Source organism: Capricornis sumatraensis, chromosome 8 (assembly GCF_032405125.1).
Source record: "Capricornis sumatraensis isolate serow.1 chromosome 8, serow.2, whole genome shotgun sequence".
Lineage (NCBI taxonomy): Eukaryota > Metazoa > Chordata > Mammalia > Artiodactyla > Bovidae > Capricornis > Capricornis sumatraensis.
Window position 1 is genome coordinate 65,148,469 of NC_091076.1, and position 20,624 is coordinate 65,169,092.

Consider the following 20,624-nt stretch of genomic DNA (forward strand, 5'->3'; position numbering starts at 1 on the left):
GTGTGCCTGTCAAATCTTCTCCAAATATGTAATTTCCATACCTAATGGAAGACATCATACATACTACAGGCTCCAATCCACTTTCTCTAGTACTAAATTACAGGTATAAGGCAACTCACTAACTAGTATCAAGCCACATACTAAGTATCTTAAAGAATGAGAATGGTCACTATAATGAAAGACACACACAAACCTTTGCCAAGTGCTGTATGGGAGATGTGAGAAGGTGATAAAGGAGATTTTTGCAGACTGTTTTAAGTGTACTGCTCAGAAAAGAAATGGCATCTCCTCTTAGCAAGAACTATTTTTGCATGGCTTACTCTGCTACCTAAAATGTTCCTAATTACAAAGAGAAAATACCACAGGGATAGCAATATCTATCCCATAAGTCATTGTTTTCCTTATTCCTAACATAACAGATCCTTATTCTAATACAGACACACTAGAACTTACTGAACCAGGCAAGACTCCTAGATGCTACCCAGGAAAACAGACTGACCTCTGAGCCTCCCGGTCATCTTTAGGATTGTAATTAGATAAGCAGTCCAGGATGAAAATCTGGCCCCATTCGGTGCACTCATTCAGGGCTGTCAGTAGCTTATTAATGTTCTGTGGATTCAGATCGAGTAAGTTGCTGTTGGGGTGAGATTCACTGATTTCAGATAGTGCTGCTACAGCATTAGCCACCACCTGGGAAAAGAAGCAGATACGACCTTGACTTATCAAGAACAGTACAATAATTTCTCTGAATCACTTCATAGATCTTAATTCATAACTGTTCCTGAACATTTTACCTTGTCATATACAAACAGATAAACTGCTTTCAAAACATGTATTATAAAAAAAAAAACAAAACATGTATTATACCACTAATGATGGCTCATACAGCTTCCTTGTGGTCGGGCAGCCCAGAATTAAAACAATTCACATATTAGCAGAGAGTCACTCATGGTTTACTATTAAAACATTAATTTCAATAGTACTCAAACCATCAATAAAACTAAGACAAATGAACAGCTATAGAAGGAGTCAAGTTTAGGGACTTCCCCGGCAGTCCAATGGTTAGAATTCCACACTTCCAATGCAAGGGGCATGGGTTTAATCCCTGTTGGGGAACTAAGATTCTGCATGCCCCGTGGCCAAAACAAAAAAGCAGTGAATTTTAATTTTGAAACATACATTAGGCAACAGAAAGAAGAATCTAGGCCAAATAATTTTATAGGTATATGGCAGATAGGGAGGTGATCAGTTCAGTTCAGACCCTCAGTTGTGTCCAACTCTTTGTGACCCCATGGACTGCAGCACTCCAGGCTTCCCTGTCCATCATTAACTCCCGGAGCTTACTCAAACTCATGTCCATTGAGTCAGTGATGCCATCCAACCATCTCTTCCTCTGTCATCCCCTGCTCCTCCTGCCTTCAACCTTTCCCAGCATCAGGGTCTTTTCCAATGAGTCAGTTCTTTGCATCAGGTGGCCAAAGTATTGGAGTTTCAGCTTCAACATCAGTCCTTCCAATGAATATTCTGGACTGATTTCCTTTAGGATTGACTGGTTTGTTCTCCTTGCACCAACAGACTTTCAAGAGTCTTCTCCGACACCACAGTTCAAAAGCATCAATTCTTTGGCACTCAGCTTTCTTTATAGTCCAACTCCCCTTAAGTGTCAGAATAAGAAAGTGTGACCTTGAAACCCTAGTTCACTGTAACATGATGTTGGGAAATCACATAAACTCTGTGAAGTTCCATTTCCTCAACTAAAAACTAGAGATAATTTAATCCATCTCAGAGATGAGCTTTAGTTTGAGGTTAAAATCAGATGACATGTAAGTGCTTTCTACAAAGCTTTAAGCAAAGTTAAGGTGGTAACGGCATGTGGGATCTTAAGTTTCCCGGCCAGGGACTGAACCCACGTCCCTTGCATTGGAAGCGAGGCGTTTAACCACTGGACCACCAGGGAAGTCCCAAGCTACTGATTTTAACATCCACATCACTTGAGTGGTCTGCAGATTATCCCAGCATTTTACCTAGAAGATTAAATTCTAGAGAATATGATTTTTTAAATCAAATAATATACTTCTGACAGTACCCATTATTATGTAAAAGATAACGATGCCACAAACAGAAATCACCTTCAGTTATATCTAGTGATAAGGTCAAAAAATTCCAAGATGAAAAAACGAATGGTTCACTTGGTAAGTATGGTTATGGGTATAATATTTTCTTGTTATTAAGACAAACCATGATTATCTAGTTGATCTATCTATCACATGACAGCATGCATGAGGTTCTTTTCTGACAATTTTTGTTTACCAACCACACCATTAAGCAAAGCTTTCATGAAAATTAAAAACCATGAAGAGTGAAATAATAATCTCCATCATCTCAGTGCTCTACATGCAAGGAAAAGACATATTTTCCCCGTATAGTAAGCCTGATATATAGGATGACAGGATAAAGGATCAAAATGTCACACTGAAAGACCAAATACCTGTTTTCCTTTCTTGCTGTCAACACATGCCCACTCTCGACCAGTTGGTCCAAAACAAATGTCCTGTCACTGACTTTCTGCCAGTTTCTTTTTCTTGTAAAAACAAATTTAAATATAAGGTCTGTTAACAGGAAACGTAAAAGAAAAGGGGAGAATTGGGGGAATTACGAAAAGCAATGGAGAGGAAAGAGAACAGAAGGATACTGAACAGGATGAACAATTTAGAATTCCTCTGCTATCATAAATACATAATTGGAAATTAAACCAAGTATAAATGCAGCTAATGAAGTGTATGGTCTGGTGGTAAAATAGGCAACTTTCACTTATCACATTAAAATAAGCAAAGAAACAGGGAAACCTAACCTGATTAAAAGATCCAGAGATCAGATTACAGGATTATGTTTAGAAAAGTCTGTACTGGGAAAAGAGGTCATTGCCAAATGGTCACGGAGCCAATGGCTGACCAGAGGAGATGCACCCCAATAACAAAACTCTGATGCTGGGAAAAGATTGAGGGCGGGAGAAGGGGATGACAGAGGATGAGATGGTTGGATGGCATCACTGACTCAATGGACATGAGTTTGGGTAAACTCCAGAAGTTGGTGATGGATAGGGAGGCCTGGCGTGCTGTGGTTCATGGGGTCACAAAGAGTTGGACACAACTGAGCGACTGAACTGAACAAAACTGTACCGCTGTTCCTCTAAATCCCTTCTAGTCTATTAATACCTTTCCATTTTCATCTCCTAATCTTCACATTCAGACTGCTAGATTTTTAGAAACATAATGAGGTGGATCCATAAAGGGTTGCTTAGAGTTCTCCTGGTCAGTAAGCCATGCTTCTCCTACACTAATAAAAACTTAAAATGAGCTAGTCACACTGAATCTCAAGGAGGCAAACATTAACTTCAAGACAGTATAGCTGGATTATATAGGACAACTCACTTGTCCTTGCATCTACGCTACAAAGGAACACATCCCATAACATCAAAACAAACAAACAAACCTGTTGTTAGTTCATCTTACCTCCCAATTACAGTTAATTCTGTTCTTTGGGAGACTGCAACTAAACATTTCACCTCCTATCTCACCTCCATCCCTGGAAACCTAATGTAACATGTATCCTTTATAGACACTAAACACAAATATATACATACATGAAAAAGCATGCACACACATGTATGTGTATAAATAAAATCACACTCAATACTAAACAAATCTTTCTCTGCCCTAACTACACACTTCCCTTCAATTTGACAGCTCCATGTGAACCCTTGAAGTCTGCTGAATTCTTTTTAACATAAGCAACTTGTGTTTTGACTTACCTTATACTATACCTAATAGCACTGGACAAAGAAATAAAAGACAGCAATTACTACAATTTATTGAACACTTACTATGCCATTTACCCTCATGCAACTCTAATGTAGTTGCTATCAAAATCTACCTATTACAGATAAGGAAACAGGTTTTAAAAATGAATTTATAAACAGAGTTAGAGAAACTCAGTGACTTGCTTAATCAACACAGACCAAAGAGAGAAAATGCTTGAATATGAATGCATGCCCCGTATCTGATTCTAGTGTCTGAGTACTCATCACTCTGCTGACTGTATTTATAGAAGTCCCAAGAGCTGTGAAAGAAAAACCAAAGTTGGGCAGGATGATATAATCAAAACATTATTTCCTGGCAGATTTATACAAGGAGAAAAAGGTACTCTCTTACTTATAAATTTCAGAGATAATCACATCCTAGCAGCACTTAACGGCAAGATTTACCATCTGGCTATAAAACCTGATTTATAAGCTACCCCTATCGTATACACAGAAATTCTGAGGGCATAAATTTGACCTTATTTTTTCTTGTTTTAAAAAGTAGCAAGCTGGAGTGGTGGATATGAATAAAATAAAAATGATCCTGTAAAGAAAAAAAGAATGTTAGAAGGAAATCTAGATACTCACTGGGAGTGGAGTATCACAGATAGAGGTTTTTCAGGAGGAATCTCTCACACATTTCCTTGTCCCTTTGAATGATTTCTCTAATTTCACTCACTTTCCTTGTTCCAGAACCCAAAAAGACCGCACTTCTCGGTACAGTGACTTCCTCCTGTTAACTAAATTACTATTTAGAAGACTTTCATTCCTAGCAATGACCTTCAAGGTCACACAGTGAAAAAAATGCTTCAATTCTCATATTCAATTTACAATCCTTTTGGCTGCTGCCCCTTGAAGATTTGAATTGAGAGCAGTAGAATAGCTAAGCAAATCTATTATAATGAAATATACAGGTGATTTGTGTATTTTTATCCTCCTGAAAATCAACAACAATTCAAAACCTCACTCTCTTCTTTATGGAGCTGCCTGAAATAACATGTTAAAGCACAGAGCATTTATTCTAAACAGGTTTCAGACATTATCATCTCCAAGGATATGACTATATGGTACCAGCTAATTTTAGAGCTCATGCTTTAATCCAAAGACACTGTCCAGACTGTCAACTAATAATACGCTGATTATATGACATTCTTATGTTCTGTTTTCCCATCTTCTCCAGAATGAGAAAGGTGAATGAATACATCTACCTAGTAGAGTCAACACATCCTATTACAGCAACAAAGTCTGAATACATAGTAACAAGAAAGGTTAAAAAATTAGACTCAAGGAAACTCATTACTTACTTGAGTGGCTTAAGATGTGTTCTGATGAAATGTAAATAAGCACAAAGCCAAACACTACAAATAAATGTCTACATAGGTACAAGAGGCACTCCTAAGAGTTAAAAGGCAGAGAGTTACTTGGTCCACAGGCCCTAAAATCACACAAAAGAATGCTGCAACTGAATAAAACAAAAAGTTTATTATCATACCATTTATCTTCTCTTCTTTTTGAGAATAAGTAATCCTCTGCCAAATTAGAGCCTTGAGATCATTTTAAAAGGGACACTAAGAAACAAACAAGCTGGGATCTTTTAGTACAAATTGAATTACAATATACAACAGATCCAGAAGCTGCCAACAAAAACTGCTCTAGTTATATCTTTGAACAATTCTTTTAAGAGTAATTCTGCAACGGTGTGTTAACTAATATTGTAGATAGACTTAAGCTTCCATTTGTAGATATGCTGCCCTCAGAACCCCCTAAAAAATAATGTCTGGCTTTAAATAATGTATACAAAAAAACACTTTTTTTAAAGAAAATTTCCACTGAAACATTAACCTTTCTAAAATCATCACGATTGCTACACAGTAAGGAAAAGTTTGTTATATTAAGGGCTTACTCTATATCAGATTGACGGTGAAATGCTTTGCAAGCCCTCTGTCCTTTATCTTTCACAATGATCCTATGATAGAAACACTGTCTATAATCTCCATTTTGTAGATGAGGCTACCGAGATGTTCAGGAAGACCATCAAGCTAAGAAAGGCAGACCAGGATACAAACCCAAGTCTGAATGATTCCAGAGCCTGAGTTTTAACCCCCACGCTATAATACTGGGAAAGAAAAAAAAATCATTTCACAGTCACAAAGCACTTTTCTGTTTTGATACACCTTGGTAAACAGTGAGTCAACTCTTATCCGAAGTTAGTGGGGAGCGCTTCTGAAGGTACTAGGCTCTGAGAACTCTAAGGACTCAAAGGAGCCACTTCCAGAGAAGGCAAGAGCTTTGGGACATCTGTGAAGTCGCTGTCTCACTTTCATGTCATTTCAAATGTCATCTTTAGCAATACAAAACATTTTTCATCACTGTTCTAAGCACTTTACATGTTCTAATTCAATTAATTCTCACAAGTCTGTGAAGTAAATTCTACTATCCTCCTCCTACAAGAGCTGAGTTGCATCTCCCCAAAATTCACATTTGAAGATTTGAAGTCCTAACCTCCAGAAACCTCATGTGACTGTGTTTGGGGATAGGTCTTTAGAGAGGAAATTAAGTTAAAATGAGGTCATTACAGTGGACCTTAATCCAATATAACCGGCATCATTATAAGAAGAATAAATTTGAACAGACACCTAAGGAGGGAGGATCATATGAAGAGAAGGGAGATGCCCATCTACAGGCCAGGAAGAGAGACCTCAGAAGAAACTAAGCCTACTGACACCTTGGACTTGGACTTCTAGCCTTCAGAACTGGGAGAAAATAAACTTACGCTGTTTAAGCCAAAACAAAAAGAGTGAGTCAACTCTTTCTAAGAGGAAGTGATTGCATGCAATTTGGTATGCTGAACTGAATGCTGCAATAGTAAAAGGACATCTGTTTTGAAACAGGTGAAATAAAGTCTGTACTTCAGTTTATAATAAAGCACCAAAGTTAATTTCTTAGTTTTGACAAAGGTACCGTAATTATATTTTAATATTGAGTAAACCTGTGTGAAGACAAGCATATGAGAAGTTTCTGTATGGTTTTTGAAACTTTAAGTCTAAAAATCTACCCCAAAAAATGAGATTAAAAAGAAAACACCCTAAGTTAGATATAATTTCTAAAATAAAAACTGATTATGATTAAAATCTCTAAGGTGAGAATACACATAAAAAGATCTTCACAAAGTTTATCATAAAGAAAAATAAACATCATTTCCTTCCTCTGTAAAGAAAGACAGAAAAGTACTAAGATCAACCAGTGGGCAGGCATGCTTCTAACTAGGCAGCTGCCAATGATTCCACTTAACTCAGCCACATACAACATTACTTACCAGGGGCATCCAGACCAAGACTGAACCTGCAACCGGCTACATCACTCTTACCCACTGCCTACCACACATACTGATACTCTCCCACATGCCTAAAATTTGACCAGCTCTGAAACTCCTCCATGGACACTGGGCGTGAAGAGCATTACGCATTTCAAATTTCACTTCTGTATAATAGTCTAAGTTTACAACTCTATTTATTAATCTATGTCTAGGGATAAAAGAAATAATGTAATTAAAGTACTAAATTGAGGTTATTAATAAACAATTTTACACAGCCCACAAGGACAACAAATATATTGACAAAAATCCTTCTCAAATTTACAAAGTGATCTAGAGAGACTTGAGTTTTTCTCTCAGACTGACAGCAAACCACCACAAACTAAAGGCCTAAATAAAAATTACAATAATTGGAAAGCATGTCATGTTAGGTCTATTCCTCAAGAATAGCTGCTATTCATAAGAAGGAATGAATCTGAGTCAGTTCTAGTGAGGTGGATCAACCTAGACCCTTATACAGAGGGAAGTAAATCAAAAGAACAAGTATCATATATTAATGCATATATATGAAATCTAGAAAAATGGTTCTGATGTGTACCCCTTTGCAGAGTGGGAATAGAGACTCAGACACAGAGATCAGACTCATGGACACAGCAGGGGAAAAAGAGGGTAGGACAGACTGAGAGAAGAGCACCAAAATATGTACATTACCATGTGCAAAACAGCGACCGGAAAGTTGCTGTGTAGCACAAGTGCTCAGCTTGGTGCTCTGTGACAACATAAGAGGAGTGGGACGGGGTGGGAGGCGGGAAGGAGGTTCAAGAGGGAGGGGCCATGTGTATACCTATGGCTGACTGCTGTTGATGTTCACAGAAACCAACACAACATTGTAAAGCAATTATCCTCCAATTAAAAATAAATAAATTTTTAAAAATTTCCCCAGAATAGCAGCTACTGTTTATTAAGCATTTACTCTGTTAGGCATTATTTAAATTTTTAAATAAATTATTCCTTCATGTTCAAAATAATCCAGTAAAACAGGCATTATTACCTGCTTTTATTTTTATTTTTCCAGATGAGGACACTGAAGTTCATTTCAGGCTCAAGGCCACGGTTCTAGTAAGCAGCCATGCCAGGACGCCAAACAGCAACCACTCTGGGCCCTAAATGCCATGTGCTATTTCCATAACCCAAATTTTTACAACCTTAGCACCACTGACATTTTGGGATGGATAATTCTTGGCTGCAGAAGACTCCCTGTGCACTGCAGGATGTTTAATGTATCCCTGAACCCTACTTACCAGATGTCAGTAGCAATCTTCCCATCAGCGGTGACAATCAAAAGTGTCACATGGCCGCATACCCTCATGGGAGAATACCGCGACCAGTTGAGAACCACGGTCATAATCTTACGTGGCTTCTAACTGCTGGCTAGCACGTGGTTAAAATACATACTTTTTCTAAGAAGGAAAGTGCTACTTTTCATAAGCGAGCTTTCCAGAATAAGTTTAAATTAAAAGAAGCTGAGGAAAAAAAAAAAAAAAAGGAGCTGGCAGTTTAACTAGAGCCTTTGCTAAAGGCCATACTGGGGCCAAGTTCTGATAGCATGCTGCTTGTACAGAAAAACCCTCAACAAATGAAAAACATGATTCTGGGGGTATTGTTGTTTTAACTAATCCAGTAGTTTGTACTTTGGCTGAGAGAACAGAGCAATGGAAGAGGACATTCCCGGGGCAGTTCTCAGAATGATGACAGAACTGAGAAGGCTTCCAAGACAAAATCAAAGGGGCTAAGGCACGGAGCCAAAGGATTCAGAAAACTTAAATTCACAAACAAAAATCTCTCGGGGAGCAGATTCCAGTGTAAACATTAACAGAAATTGGAGTATCTCAAAATGCCTCCGAGAGAGAAAAGAAAAATTGTAGTAAGAAAGGAAAATCCTAATCTGTGGACAAAAAGCTAGAGAAAAGTCTCTATCACCAAAAAGTGTATCTTTCTTGCAAATATCAATTTACAGAGACTGGAACTTTCAAAATTCTGATATGTGTGAAGAAATCATGGGAGTTACCCTCCTCTTGCAGCAAAGTGCTTCCTCATTCTAAATACACATTTACTTTCAACAAAATGGACTAATAAAATTAGCTCTAAAGGTAAGTTTAGCTCTAATTCCTCAGAAAAGGTTTTACCATATGAATCTGGACAGATATCAAAGGAATCAGCACCTCTTAAATTAATATTGTAGTGGAAATTCCTGGAGGTCTAGTGGTTTGGACTCCATGCTCTCACTGCCAAGGGCCGGTGTTCAATCCCTGGTTAGGGAACTAAGTACACGGTAATGGTATAGTGATGCACATAGCTACCTTCCTGATCAGGGAACTAAGATCCACAAGCAAGGCTCCGTCCACCAAAAAAGTAATCAGATTTTAATTGACATTTTACCCTCTGATTTCAAAGTCATTTCTCCAGATGCTCTGGTGCTTTCACATTTAGGATGCCCTTCTAAAGCGAGCTATGAGAAAACTACTTGGGTAGAACCAGGGAGCATCAACTCCTTCTGCAAGTGGTTCTGATAGCTGCTGGTGCAGTGCTGCCACCATGTGGGGCAACTTCTGAAAAAGTGGAACAAAATTCCCCCTCAAGAGCAGAAAACTGGACTCATACCTATCATGGGAATAAAAGGGTTCAGGGGATTTCCTTTTAAAACAGTCGTCAGATAATTAAGGCTTTATTTGTTCAAAATTTTAACCATTTTCAGAAAACCAAACAGTCCTAAATATGTATGTGCATATATGTATTTAAATTATATCATGTATATACACACCCATGGAGGCAGTAACCACTGATGGGTACTAGGGCTCAGAACCAGGTTAGAATTCTGGCCACAGTACCACTAGCTGAGTGACGCTGGGATTATCCTTTACGTTTTCCAAGTCAGAGTCCCTTGGACTACAAGGAGATCCAACCAGTCCATCCTAAAGGAGATCAGCCCTGGGTATTCATTGGTAGGACTGATGTTGAAGCTGAAACTCCAATACTTTGGCCACCTAATGCGAAGAACTGAGTCATTTGAAAAGACCCTGATGCTGGGAAAGACTGAGGGCAGGAGGAGAAGGGGACGACAGAGGAAGAGATGGCTGGATGGGATCACCAACTCGATAGACATGGGTTTGGGTGGACTCCGGGAGTTGGTGATAGACAGGGAGGCCTGGTGTGCTGCGGTTCATGGGGTCGCAAAGAGTCGGACACAACTGAGCGACTGAACTGAACTGAAGTATACGCTACTTGATCTCTATCATAGAATAACTTCTAGTTCAGAAGATGGGAGAACTACTTAAAAACCTGAAGTAAAAGCACCTATCACTATGCCTGACATGGAATGCACTTTCATCTTTTTAAAATTACCCATTTATTGGCTGCCCCGGGTCTTCTGTCGCTGCGCACGAGGGCTGCGAGTGAAGTGGGGGCTCCTCTCCAGCTGCAGTGCACATAGTCGTGGTGGCTTCTCTCATTCTGGAGCACAGGCTCTAGGCATGAGGGCTCAGTTGTGGCACAAGGGCTTAGCTGCTCCGCGGCAAATGGGATTTTCGCAGACCAGATATCGAACCCTTGCATTGCTAGGCAGATTCCCAACCGCTGGCCCATCCGAGAAGCCTCTCTTTTTTTCTTAATGGTATTAGGAAGGTCATCATTAGCCTTAGGGCCTTCTCAGATGTTTGATTTACTATACCTTCCATCCCACCACTAGATACTGGAATTTACTTCACATTCTTACACTCATTCATTTCTTATCAGCAGCATTTGACCCAACTCATAAAAAGGAGAACCAGCAGTCTAAAAACAGCAATACTTCTGGCAAAAAAAAGCAGGACATACAGTTGAGATGAAAAGTATGGGTTCAAGAACAAAAGCAGGCATGCGAGTATATATGTGTTTATCTCTTAGTCCAAGCTTTTCGGTTCTTCACTAAAATAACAAGAATGAAGAGCTCAAACAAATGATTTAAATATTTGTAAAATAAGGCCAAGGAGATCCAACCAGTCCACTGTAAAGGAAATCAGTCCAGAATATTCATTGGAAGGACTGATGCTGAAGGTGAAACTCCAGTACTTTGGCCAAAGTATTGGCCTGATGCGAAGAACTGACTTATCTGAGAAGACCCTGATGCTGGGAAAGATTGAGGGCAGGAGAAGGGAACAGAGGATGAGATGGTTAGATGGCATCATCGAATCAATGGACGTGAGTCTGAGTAAACTCCGGGAGTTGGTGATGGACAGGGAGGCCTGGTGTGCTGCAGTACATGGGATTGCGAAGAGTTAGACACGACTGAGAGACTGAACTCAACAGAATAAGGTGGGGAGAGAGGTATTCCACTCTCAAGCTTGTGCAGGTAGAGTGGGCATCTGAGAATGAATGCCTTCTTAAATTCTGCCTCCTGGGCACCTTCTTAACAAGATGTCAAACAAAGGAAATAAGAAAAATTTCCCATTTAGAGGGCAGCAGGGTCCACCAATTTAATAATCCCTAATGCTAACACTTGTTCTAGGAAAATCTTCAAGATACAGTAAAACATTAGGCATTCCTGAAAGAGTTTCTCACAATTCTCCTAAGTAGCCTTAAATTTTCTCTAAAAGTTTTCTCAAAGATACTTGTGAAAATCTCCTCAAATCATCTCGATTTGTTGCATAAAAACGTGTTAAGATTATTAAAGGTTATTGTTAATTATAATGACACATTAAATTCAAATAGAGACCCATTCATGTGTGACATCTTTAAGTTACCCATATATAAGCAGGGGGTAGCAGAAGAAAACAGGTAAAACAAACTAGCATGTATTAATAATTATTGAATCTGGTGATGGTAACTGAGCTTACTTTATTTACTCATATAGTAACTCTAATTATGAAGATGTTTGAGAATTCCTATAATGAAAAGTATAAATAAATAAATGGCATGTATATACTATTTGTATATTAGGACTTGGTTTTCAGCTCAGCAGGGTATGAGACAGACAATCTTTGGGTCCCCTGGAAATCTAGCTAATCTATGGCTCAATGTCCCAAAGATTTATTTTAAACATGCTTTTTAAAGAGTCCGATCTTAAATACTGCTGTCTCATACAAAAGTGGAAACACATTACCATTGGATTTGAATCTGCTATGAGATCCCGCAGAGAATCCAGAAATCCCTGATCTTCCACCATCTGGGCATTGATGTCATGGAGTTTTGCCACACAGACTGCTGCTGTCTTCCGGACATAGGGATCTTCATCCTTTAAGCACTTGCGGAGGGGCTCACAGAGATACTCTGTAATCTTGTCCACCCGGATGCACCCCATGGTTCTGACTGCCAAGGCTCGAATCAGAGGATTGGGATCTTCGCAGTCCTACAGACAACAATCATTGACAACTATTCTTGTACATGGTGTCTAAAACCTAACAGACTGATTTCCATAAGCCACAAAAGAATATTTAATTAATGTACATTTCCAGTTATATTCTACATCAGAACCCACATTTTCCAAGTACAAAATTTAGTTGCCTATTCAAAGAGATTAGGCTAGGAATTCATTTAACTGTTTTAACACGCCCTGTAGGATCCATTCCAGAGCTGGGCAGAAACTCAAGACAGCTGGTATTACTATCCTCATGGCCGTCAGTGACCTGCCCTAAAAAGAGAAAAGGGCTTTGGGCTTGTATTCTGCCACAGGTAAAGATCAGAAACTGGAAAGATGTGTCCCACCCCACAAGTACCAAGCAAGGAGAAAAGAGGGCTGGATATATCTGGGGCCTACAGCCAAGAAAACAAAGGAGATTCCAGAAGCTGGTCTGGGCTGCCCAGAAGTTCCTTAAATGAAGCAGCAGAGAGGTCCGCTGAAATCCTGATTAACATACATTCTCCTTTCCTAGCAAGTGCCTCCAAATACAGTACAAATATTAAGAGAGCACTTACCGTGAAGGAATACCCCTTATATTGCCCTGTATTAAAAAATTTCTTTAAACCTTATAAACCTATGCACAAGCTAACTTTCAAAAAATGTAACCTAAATTCTTTCCAATGATATCATACATCTATGAATCACCAGACAGAATGTTATTTTGATTCTGTACATTTTTTAGCTAAACATACAAAAAAAAATTCCATGAGAAGAAAGCATAATGTGTATTTTTTCAAAACAATTTAATAGCAGCTAATTTTAGAAATGCCATCTGATTTTTGCTTCTAATGTACACTGAATTCCAGACAGAGGAAGAAAACAAGAAGCAAACAAAACAAAAAATCCCAATTTCTAATAGAAACAACCTTATTATGTTCATCATATCTAATCATATGAGAAATTTAACTGTATATACAATAGTATTAAGGACTTTCTTTGATGGTCAGTTGATTAAATGATTTTTCTTCCTTAGAATGTTTGGAATTTGCTTTAAAATCATCCAGCAGGAGAGGAGGTGGGGGTCAGGAAAGCATGTATGGAGAGTATAAGTTAAGCAAGACTGGTCATAGGCTGGTAACTACTGAAACTACAAGGTGGATATTCAGGAACTTACTATACTATTTCCTCTACTTGAGTATGTTTGAAAATTTCCGTAACAACAACAAAAAAAGTTAATCAACTGCTGTAATACTTATTAAAACAAAATTAAAAGGCAGCTTCTATAGTTCCCACTACTTCTGAAACATAAGCATACTTTCTACAGAGAAATAGATAAGGCCCCAGGTTACTGACACTAAAATGATATGCCCAACCTTTGTCTGCCATGGAGGGTTAAGAGTGACATTTCACCTGGCTTTCTTCTCCCATATGGCAAGGATATACCAAGTCCAGCTGACAGAAGGCTCACCATATGGTCTAAACTGGATGACAAATGCCAGCATACAGAATGCTTAAATCATGAACATTCCTACTTGTCGCCAGTACTTCTCCAGAAGCCCTCTTTTGGAACAGAGGTTGCTTATGTGCAATGCAGACGCTAACCATATCAAGAGACACTTCTTAAAAGGCTTTCTGAGATAGAAGAAACTGTTCTCGAGTCCCTAAGAAAAAGTTACCTTCACAAAGCTATTGACAGCCATGATGGCCATGTCTGGCTGACTCTTGGCATAATTCATCAAGTAGAGATACACCAGCTTCTTCAGTTCCAGATTGTCCGTCTGCATACAGTTCACTACATCTGGAAAGAGAGAACTGAGGACAGAGAAAGGGAAGGTGAATTGATATTGGTGCCTAGATGTTGGATAGAACACAAAGAAAAAGCCTTAATTTAAAAAGTAATCTGATGAGAGGACGAATGCAGTGATAATATCACAGAAATGAATTACTAAAGAAACTACAGTAATGGTCTCAAGAAGATATTGAAAACTAGATTTTTTAAAAACCTTTTACTTTGAAAATTTTCGAAGTGGAAACAGCAGTTTAATGAACCTGATGCATCCATTACCCAACTGTAAATATTGATACATATCTGATCTTGTTTCATATACAACCTCAACCCACTTTCCCTCCCCTAGTCCCTACCCCATCTAACTGCTCTAAACCGTTTCTAAACAAATCCTAGATATACATCTTAGCGTATTTCTTTACAAATTTTTTTAAAAATCACTATGTCACACAAAAAAGTTAACAGTATTCTTCATACCAATTCTTTGCAGTTTCAAAGCACTACAGTTGCTATGCTTTTCAATGTGCATATTCTTCCATCTCTAACCAGTGGGAACTTATTTGGTTGGTGTCCTTATTAAAACAGTTGTCAGATAAGGCCTTTGTTCAAAATTTTAACCATTTTCAGAAAACAAAACAGTCCTGAACATGTGTGTGTATGCATGTTTAGTCTCCCAGTCATGTCCAACTCTTTGCGACCCTACGACTATAGCCCACCAGGCTTCTCTGTCCATGGGATTCTGCAGGCAAGAATACTGGAATGGCTAGCCATTTCCTTCTCCAGGGAATCTTCCCAACCCAGGGATTGAACCTGAATCTTTTGCATCTCCTGCACTGACAGGTGGATTCTGTACCAGATGAGCCACGAGGGAAGCCCATGTGTATGCATCTACAGATTTAAACTCTATTATATACATACACCATGAAGGCAGTGACCAGTAATGGGTACTGGAACCCAGAACTAGGTTAGAACCCTGGCTACATTAACACTAGCTGTATGAGTTTGGGATTATTCTTAGCCCTCTGAGCATACCTTTCTTGACCTCTAACATGGAATAACTTATAATTCAGAATAACCTCTAGTTCAGAAGATATGAGAACTATTAAAAAAAACAAGAATACTGTTAAAACATCTATCACCGTGCCTGACACAATGCACTTAAATTTGATTCTCCCTTTTCTTAATGACATTAGAAGGTCATCATGAGCCTTAGAACTTTCTCAGATGTTGTTAGAACAACATTCCAACACGAGATGCTGGAATTTACTTCTTGCACTCATCCATTTCTTATCAGCAGCGTTTGACTCAACTGATAAAAAGAAAATAAATGGGCTTCATATTAACATAAATATTTTATAAGGTAAAAACCTATTTTACTTTTCTAAAAAAATTAAGATGACATTGTTTTAGTTTCTGCAAATCTCTTTAATGTCTAGTTTAAGCAAAAATTGAGTCCCAATCTCAGGGTCATGGGTACAAGCCCCATGTTGGGTGTGGCTTTGGGCTTCCCTGGTGACTCAGACAGTAAAGAATCTGCCTGTAATATAGGAGATCCCTGGGTCGGGAAGATCCCCTAGAGAAGGCAATGGCAACCCACTCCAGTCTTCTTGCCCAGGAAATCCTATGGACAGAGAGCTACAGTCCATGGGGTTGCAAGCAGTCAAACACAACTGAGTGACTAACACTTTCACTCACTTTTCACTTTCACTTACGCAAAAACAGCTGTATTCTCACATCTGCTCCTGCATTCAACCCGTTGCAGAATATTGTTTTAACTGAAGTATAAAGAAGAAAACACATCTTCACACACATATATAAATTGCAAAATGGAGTATTTTAATAGCTTTTTCATATAACTGGGTGTTCTTCTTTGACACATTCAGTCAGTTCAGTTCATTTATTCAGTTCAGTTGCTCAGTCATGTCTGACTCTGTGACCCCATGAACTGCAGCACACCAGGCCTCCCTGTCCGTCACCAACTCCCGGAATCCACCCAAATCCATGTCCACTGAGTTGGTGATGCCATCCAATCATCTCATCCTCTGTTGTCCCCTTCTCCTCCTGCCCTCAGTCTTTTCCAGCATCAGGGTCTTTTCAAATGAGTCAGCTCTTTGCATCAGGTGGCCAAAGTTTTGGAGTTTCAGCTTCAACATCAGTCCTACCAATGAACACCCAGGACTTATCTCCTTTAGGATGGACTGGTTGGATCTCCTTGCAGTCCAAGGGACTCTCAAGAGTCTTCCCCAACACCACAGTTCAAAAGCATCAATTCTGCACTCAGCTTTCTTTATAGTCCAACTCTCATATCCATACAGGACCACTGGAAAAACCATAGCCTTGACTAGACAGACCTTTGTTGGCAAAGTAATGTCTCTGCTTTGACACATTAAAGTCAGACAAATGATCATTTTTCTTCTTTTTTTTTTTAATCCACAAATCATAGTTTCTTAAAAGTTAGGTGCAATATGGAATCTGAAACCATACTGATAAACTTTCTTTACTTAATTGAATTAAAATCCATTCATTTATCATTTATTTTGAATGGATCTTTTACCCATGCATAATTTTATGATATATGTACTGGTTATTTGGAAAACATTGGTTCAATGAGTTATCCAGGTCATCTCTAGGTTGTCATATTTCATTCAGTTCAGTTCAGTTGCTCAGTCATGTCTGACTCTTTGCGAACCCATGAATTGCAGCATGCCAGGTCTCCCTGTCCATCACCAACTCCTGGAGTTTACTCAAACTCATGACCAGCAAGTTGGTGATGCCATCCAGCTATCTCATCCTCTGTCGTCCCCTTCTCCTTCTGCCCCCAATCCCTCCCAGCATCAGGGTCTTTTCCAATGAGTCAACTCTTTGCATGAGGTGGCCAAAGTATTGGAGTTTCAGCCTCAGCAACAGTCCTTCCAATGAACACCCAGGACTGGTCTCCTTTAGGATGGACTGGTTGGATTTCCTTGCAGTCTAAGGGACTCTCAACAGTCTTCTCCAGAACCACAGTTCAAAAGCATCAATTCTTCAGCGCTCAGCTTTCTTCACAGTTCAACTCTCACATCCATACATGACCACTGGATAAACCATAGCCTTGACTAGATGGACCTTTGTTGACAAAGTAATGTCTCTGATTTTGAATATGCTATCTAGGTTGGTCGTAACTTTCCTTCCAAGGAGTAAGCGTCTTTTAATTTCAGGGCTGCAATCACCATCTGCAGTGATTTTGGAGCCCAAAAAAATAAAGTCTGACACTGTTTCCCCATCTATTTGCCATGAAGTGATGGGACCAGATGCCATGATCTTAGTTTTCTGAATGGTGAGCTTTAAGCCAACTTTTTCACTCTTCTCTTTCACTTTCATCAAGAGGCTTTTTAGTTCCTCCTCATTTTCTGCCCAGCACCAAATAATCACATTCATTAATTTCACCACCAATCTCATCAGAAAAATCTCTAAGTATTGGAAACTATCAAGCTCATGATGGGAGACACAAATTTTCCAACACTCTAATTTTTAAAGTTGAAATGTATCTACTGTCAGATTTTTTCCTTTGAAGTGACAGGTTCACTTTGTTCATTTTTTATAAAATGTCTCCCAAATATTAAGTCTGATTAACCATAATTTTGTCTGTCAATCATTCTTTCGAATAGAATGGTATTCCCAAGTCAAACAATTATACAAGGGCTTTTTTTCAAATCAACCGTCACACTCTGCTATGCAGAAGTATTTTATGCAAATTCCTGTTTCATCACACGGAATATTAAAAAGACCTGAACTCAGATTCAAGGTTTACTGAAATAAATTTGTAGTGCTTCATGAAGGACTGTCCGAAGTGAAACTGCCCTTTTTCCTGGAAGCACATGGTGGTAAAGGATACAGTGACTACTGTTATGGTCTGGCACACTCCTTTAATTCAGAATATAGCACCAGCCGTGCAAATATCAACACATTGAAAAGGGCAAATAAGACCTAAGTATTATTACAATAATAGCTTTGACCTCATGGAATTCATGGAAAGGATATCAGGAATTCTCAGGGGCCTGCAGACTATCCTTACTTATTTCCAAATGGTCCTGCTCAATTACAGGGAAAAAAGAGGGAGAAAAAAAAAATAGACCATTTGGATTTTGTTACCATTGATTTTCATCTTGAATTCTGCAACTCAATCCAGAGTTGTACAGTTGAGGCACTGGCGTGAGCCAATTAAACTACACATGGGCTTCCGTTCCTCTGTATATTTTTATCATCTAAAACTACCTTAGCAACAGATTTGTGATTTTGCCAGCTCTCAGGAGGTTTTATGCTAGATCTGTATGCAAACGAAATCAAACTGGTTTCACTCTTTTAAAAACACCACACTTGGTCACAGCGTTAATATAAAATTAACTACACTTTCTAATGTTTTCAGTGGGACAAACTAATTCTTATACATTCTTATTGTAATGGCCTTAAATGAAAAGCAGTAAAAGCCACTGGAGTTAAGAGTCTAAACTGAGCAAGACAGGAGAGGTCACCCTTACCTAACATCTTTCCCCACAGTCATAGCAGCAATCACTTTCTTCACAGCCTCCTTCCTCTTTTCTTTCTTTTCATTGTTGAGTTCAGCCTTTAATTCAAAGATTTCTCCTAGAAGAGAACAAACAGATGAGGTCCCAGGGTCAGAAAATTAGAGCACAACACTGCACTATGTAAAGTAAACACCACAGCAGCTAACCAGAGGCAAGGCTGCAACGGAAACAAGATTTTAAAAACAGCAAAGACGTGGTATCTTTCTGCAATGGGGAGAGAATGGCATCTGAGGGATGATCTCCCATCAGAATTTCCAAGTCCTGAGGAAAAAATAAATGTAGACAGCAAACAAGTTCACAAATCAGTGTTTTCAAACCAGAAGAGTCTTTTCATTCACTACTCTCAACTCCACAAAGTGAGGATCCAAGGTCACAGAGCTAGCGAGCAACAGAACTGGCCTTAGAATGGTTTCTCCCAACTGTTTTAACTTAAGAATATTCCAACATTGTCTACAAATTCTTACCTGGGAGGGATCTAAAAATACCAATGCTCAGGCTCCATTCTGAACCAAGTAAATCAGACTTTCAGACAGTGAAACTCCTATGTTCATATTTTTTAAAGTTTCCCCAAGTGATTCTAATTGTACACAGTTGACAATCACTGCTCTAATCAGTACTTTAAGATGTCAATGGGATTTAAAGCCCTATCCCGTTCAATCAAGCTAACAACAGAAATAATCATCCTGAAGCTTCAAGAATGGTACAAACCAGTCATTTCTAAATGTACACTCTTCAGTGGCTGCTCAAGCTCTGCACTGTGAAATGCCAGGACTGTCACTACTATTTTAAGGCCGAGGTTCACCTACCTTAAGAAAGCTGGCGCCGAAATAAGAAGATAACAACTCTGGTTTTAAAAGAAAGAAAATATACTGTAACACTACGAAAAAGAAGGTGACTACTGCCACTTCCACTTCCCATCTAGAGTACTGCCTCATTTTCTTCCACTGTTCTTGACGTTCATTTCAGCCTCGCTCACCAGTATAGAAATAGTGGGGGCAGCCAACAATGTGATCTGCTGAAGCCTCTAAATGAGAAGGGTGAAACCAGTAAGAAGCACAGAAGATAAGTACTAAAAAAGCTTGTTATATCAAGATCTACTGCCAAGAAAGCAAACAAATTTTGAAAACTATCACCCCTTTATTTGACAGCTGCTATAAAAATAGCACAGACAGAAAAGCTGGGCCCTTGAAAGAGTCATCCTCTTCTCCAAGTCCTCTGCTGCCAAATCCAGCTCTCAGGGTTCCCATCATTTACTTCTGGGAAAAGTAAAGAACAAGCAGCAAGGTTTCAGAAAATCTGAATTGTGAATAGCAGCAGCAGAAGAATCAAAACAGGATGTAACTGAAATTATTCCAACTCCAATAGCATAAATTTAAAGAGTATGTTCCATGGCAGTTCTGGTGGGTGTTACAGGAAATAAAAGGAACACAATCTATCCATTTTTTAAAATGTGGTATTTACTCAGTTGTGATTCATCTGTAAGTCTCAAACTTGTACAAAAATCCCTGAATTTAAAAAAAGGTTACCAGGACCCATTATAAGAGAAGGTATGAAGAATTAGGTGAGTTTTAAAATTACATCTTTTTGTATCATTATACACAACATCTGGGCTCCCCTTGTGGCTCAGCTGGTAAAGAATCTGCCTGCAATGTGGGAGACCTGGGTTTGATCCCTGGGTTGGGAAGAGCCCCTGGAGAAGGTAAAGGCTACCCTCTCCAGTATTCTGG

General features: G+C 38.9%; 1 protein-coding gene across 3 annotated transcripts in view; it reads right to left on the reverse strand.

Annotated features, from left to right (window-relative positions):
- The window catches only part of AP2B1 (adaptor related protein complex 2 subunit beta 1), a 109,435-nt gene that overhangs the window by 80,205 nt on the left and 8,606 nt on the right, over positions 1-20,624 (reverse strand). For all 3 annotated transcript variants that reach the window (XR_011145174.1, XM_068977646.1, XM_068977645.1), the window contains exons 3-6: positions 18,850-18,955; positions 14,223-14,358; positions 12,310-12,555; positions 500-690 (exon numbers count right to left, since the gene is read on the reverse strand). Coding sequence is in view for 2 of the 3 variants with exons in the window: in XM_068977646.1 (XP_068833747.1) it covers positions 500-690; positions 12,310-12,555; positions 14,223-14,358; positions 18,850-18,955 (679 nt within the window). In the remaining variant the exon portion in view is untranslated. The remainder of the gene's footprint in view (positions 1-499; positions 691-12,309; positions 12,556-14,222; positions 14,359-18,849; positions 18,956-20,624) is intronic.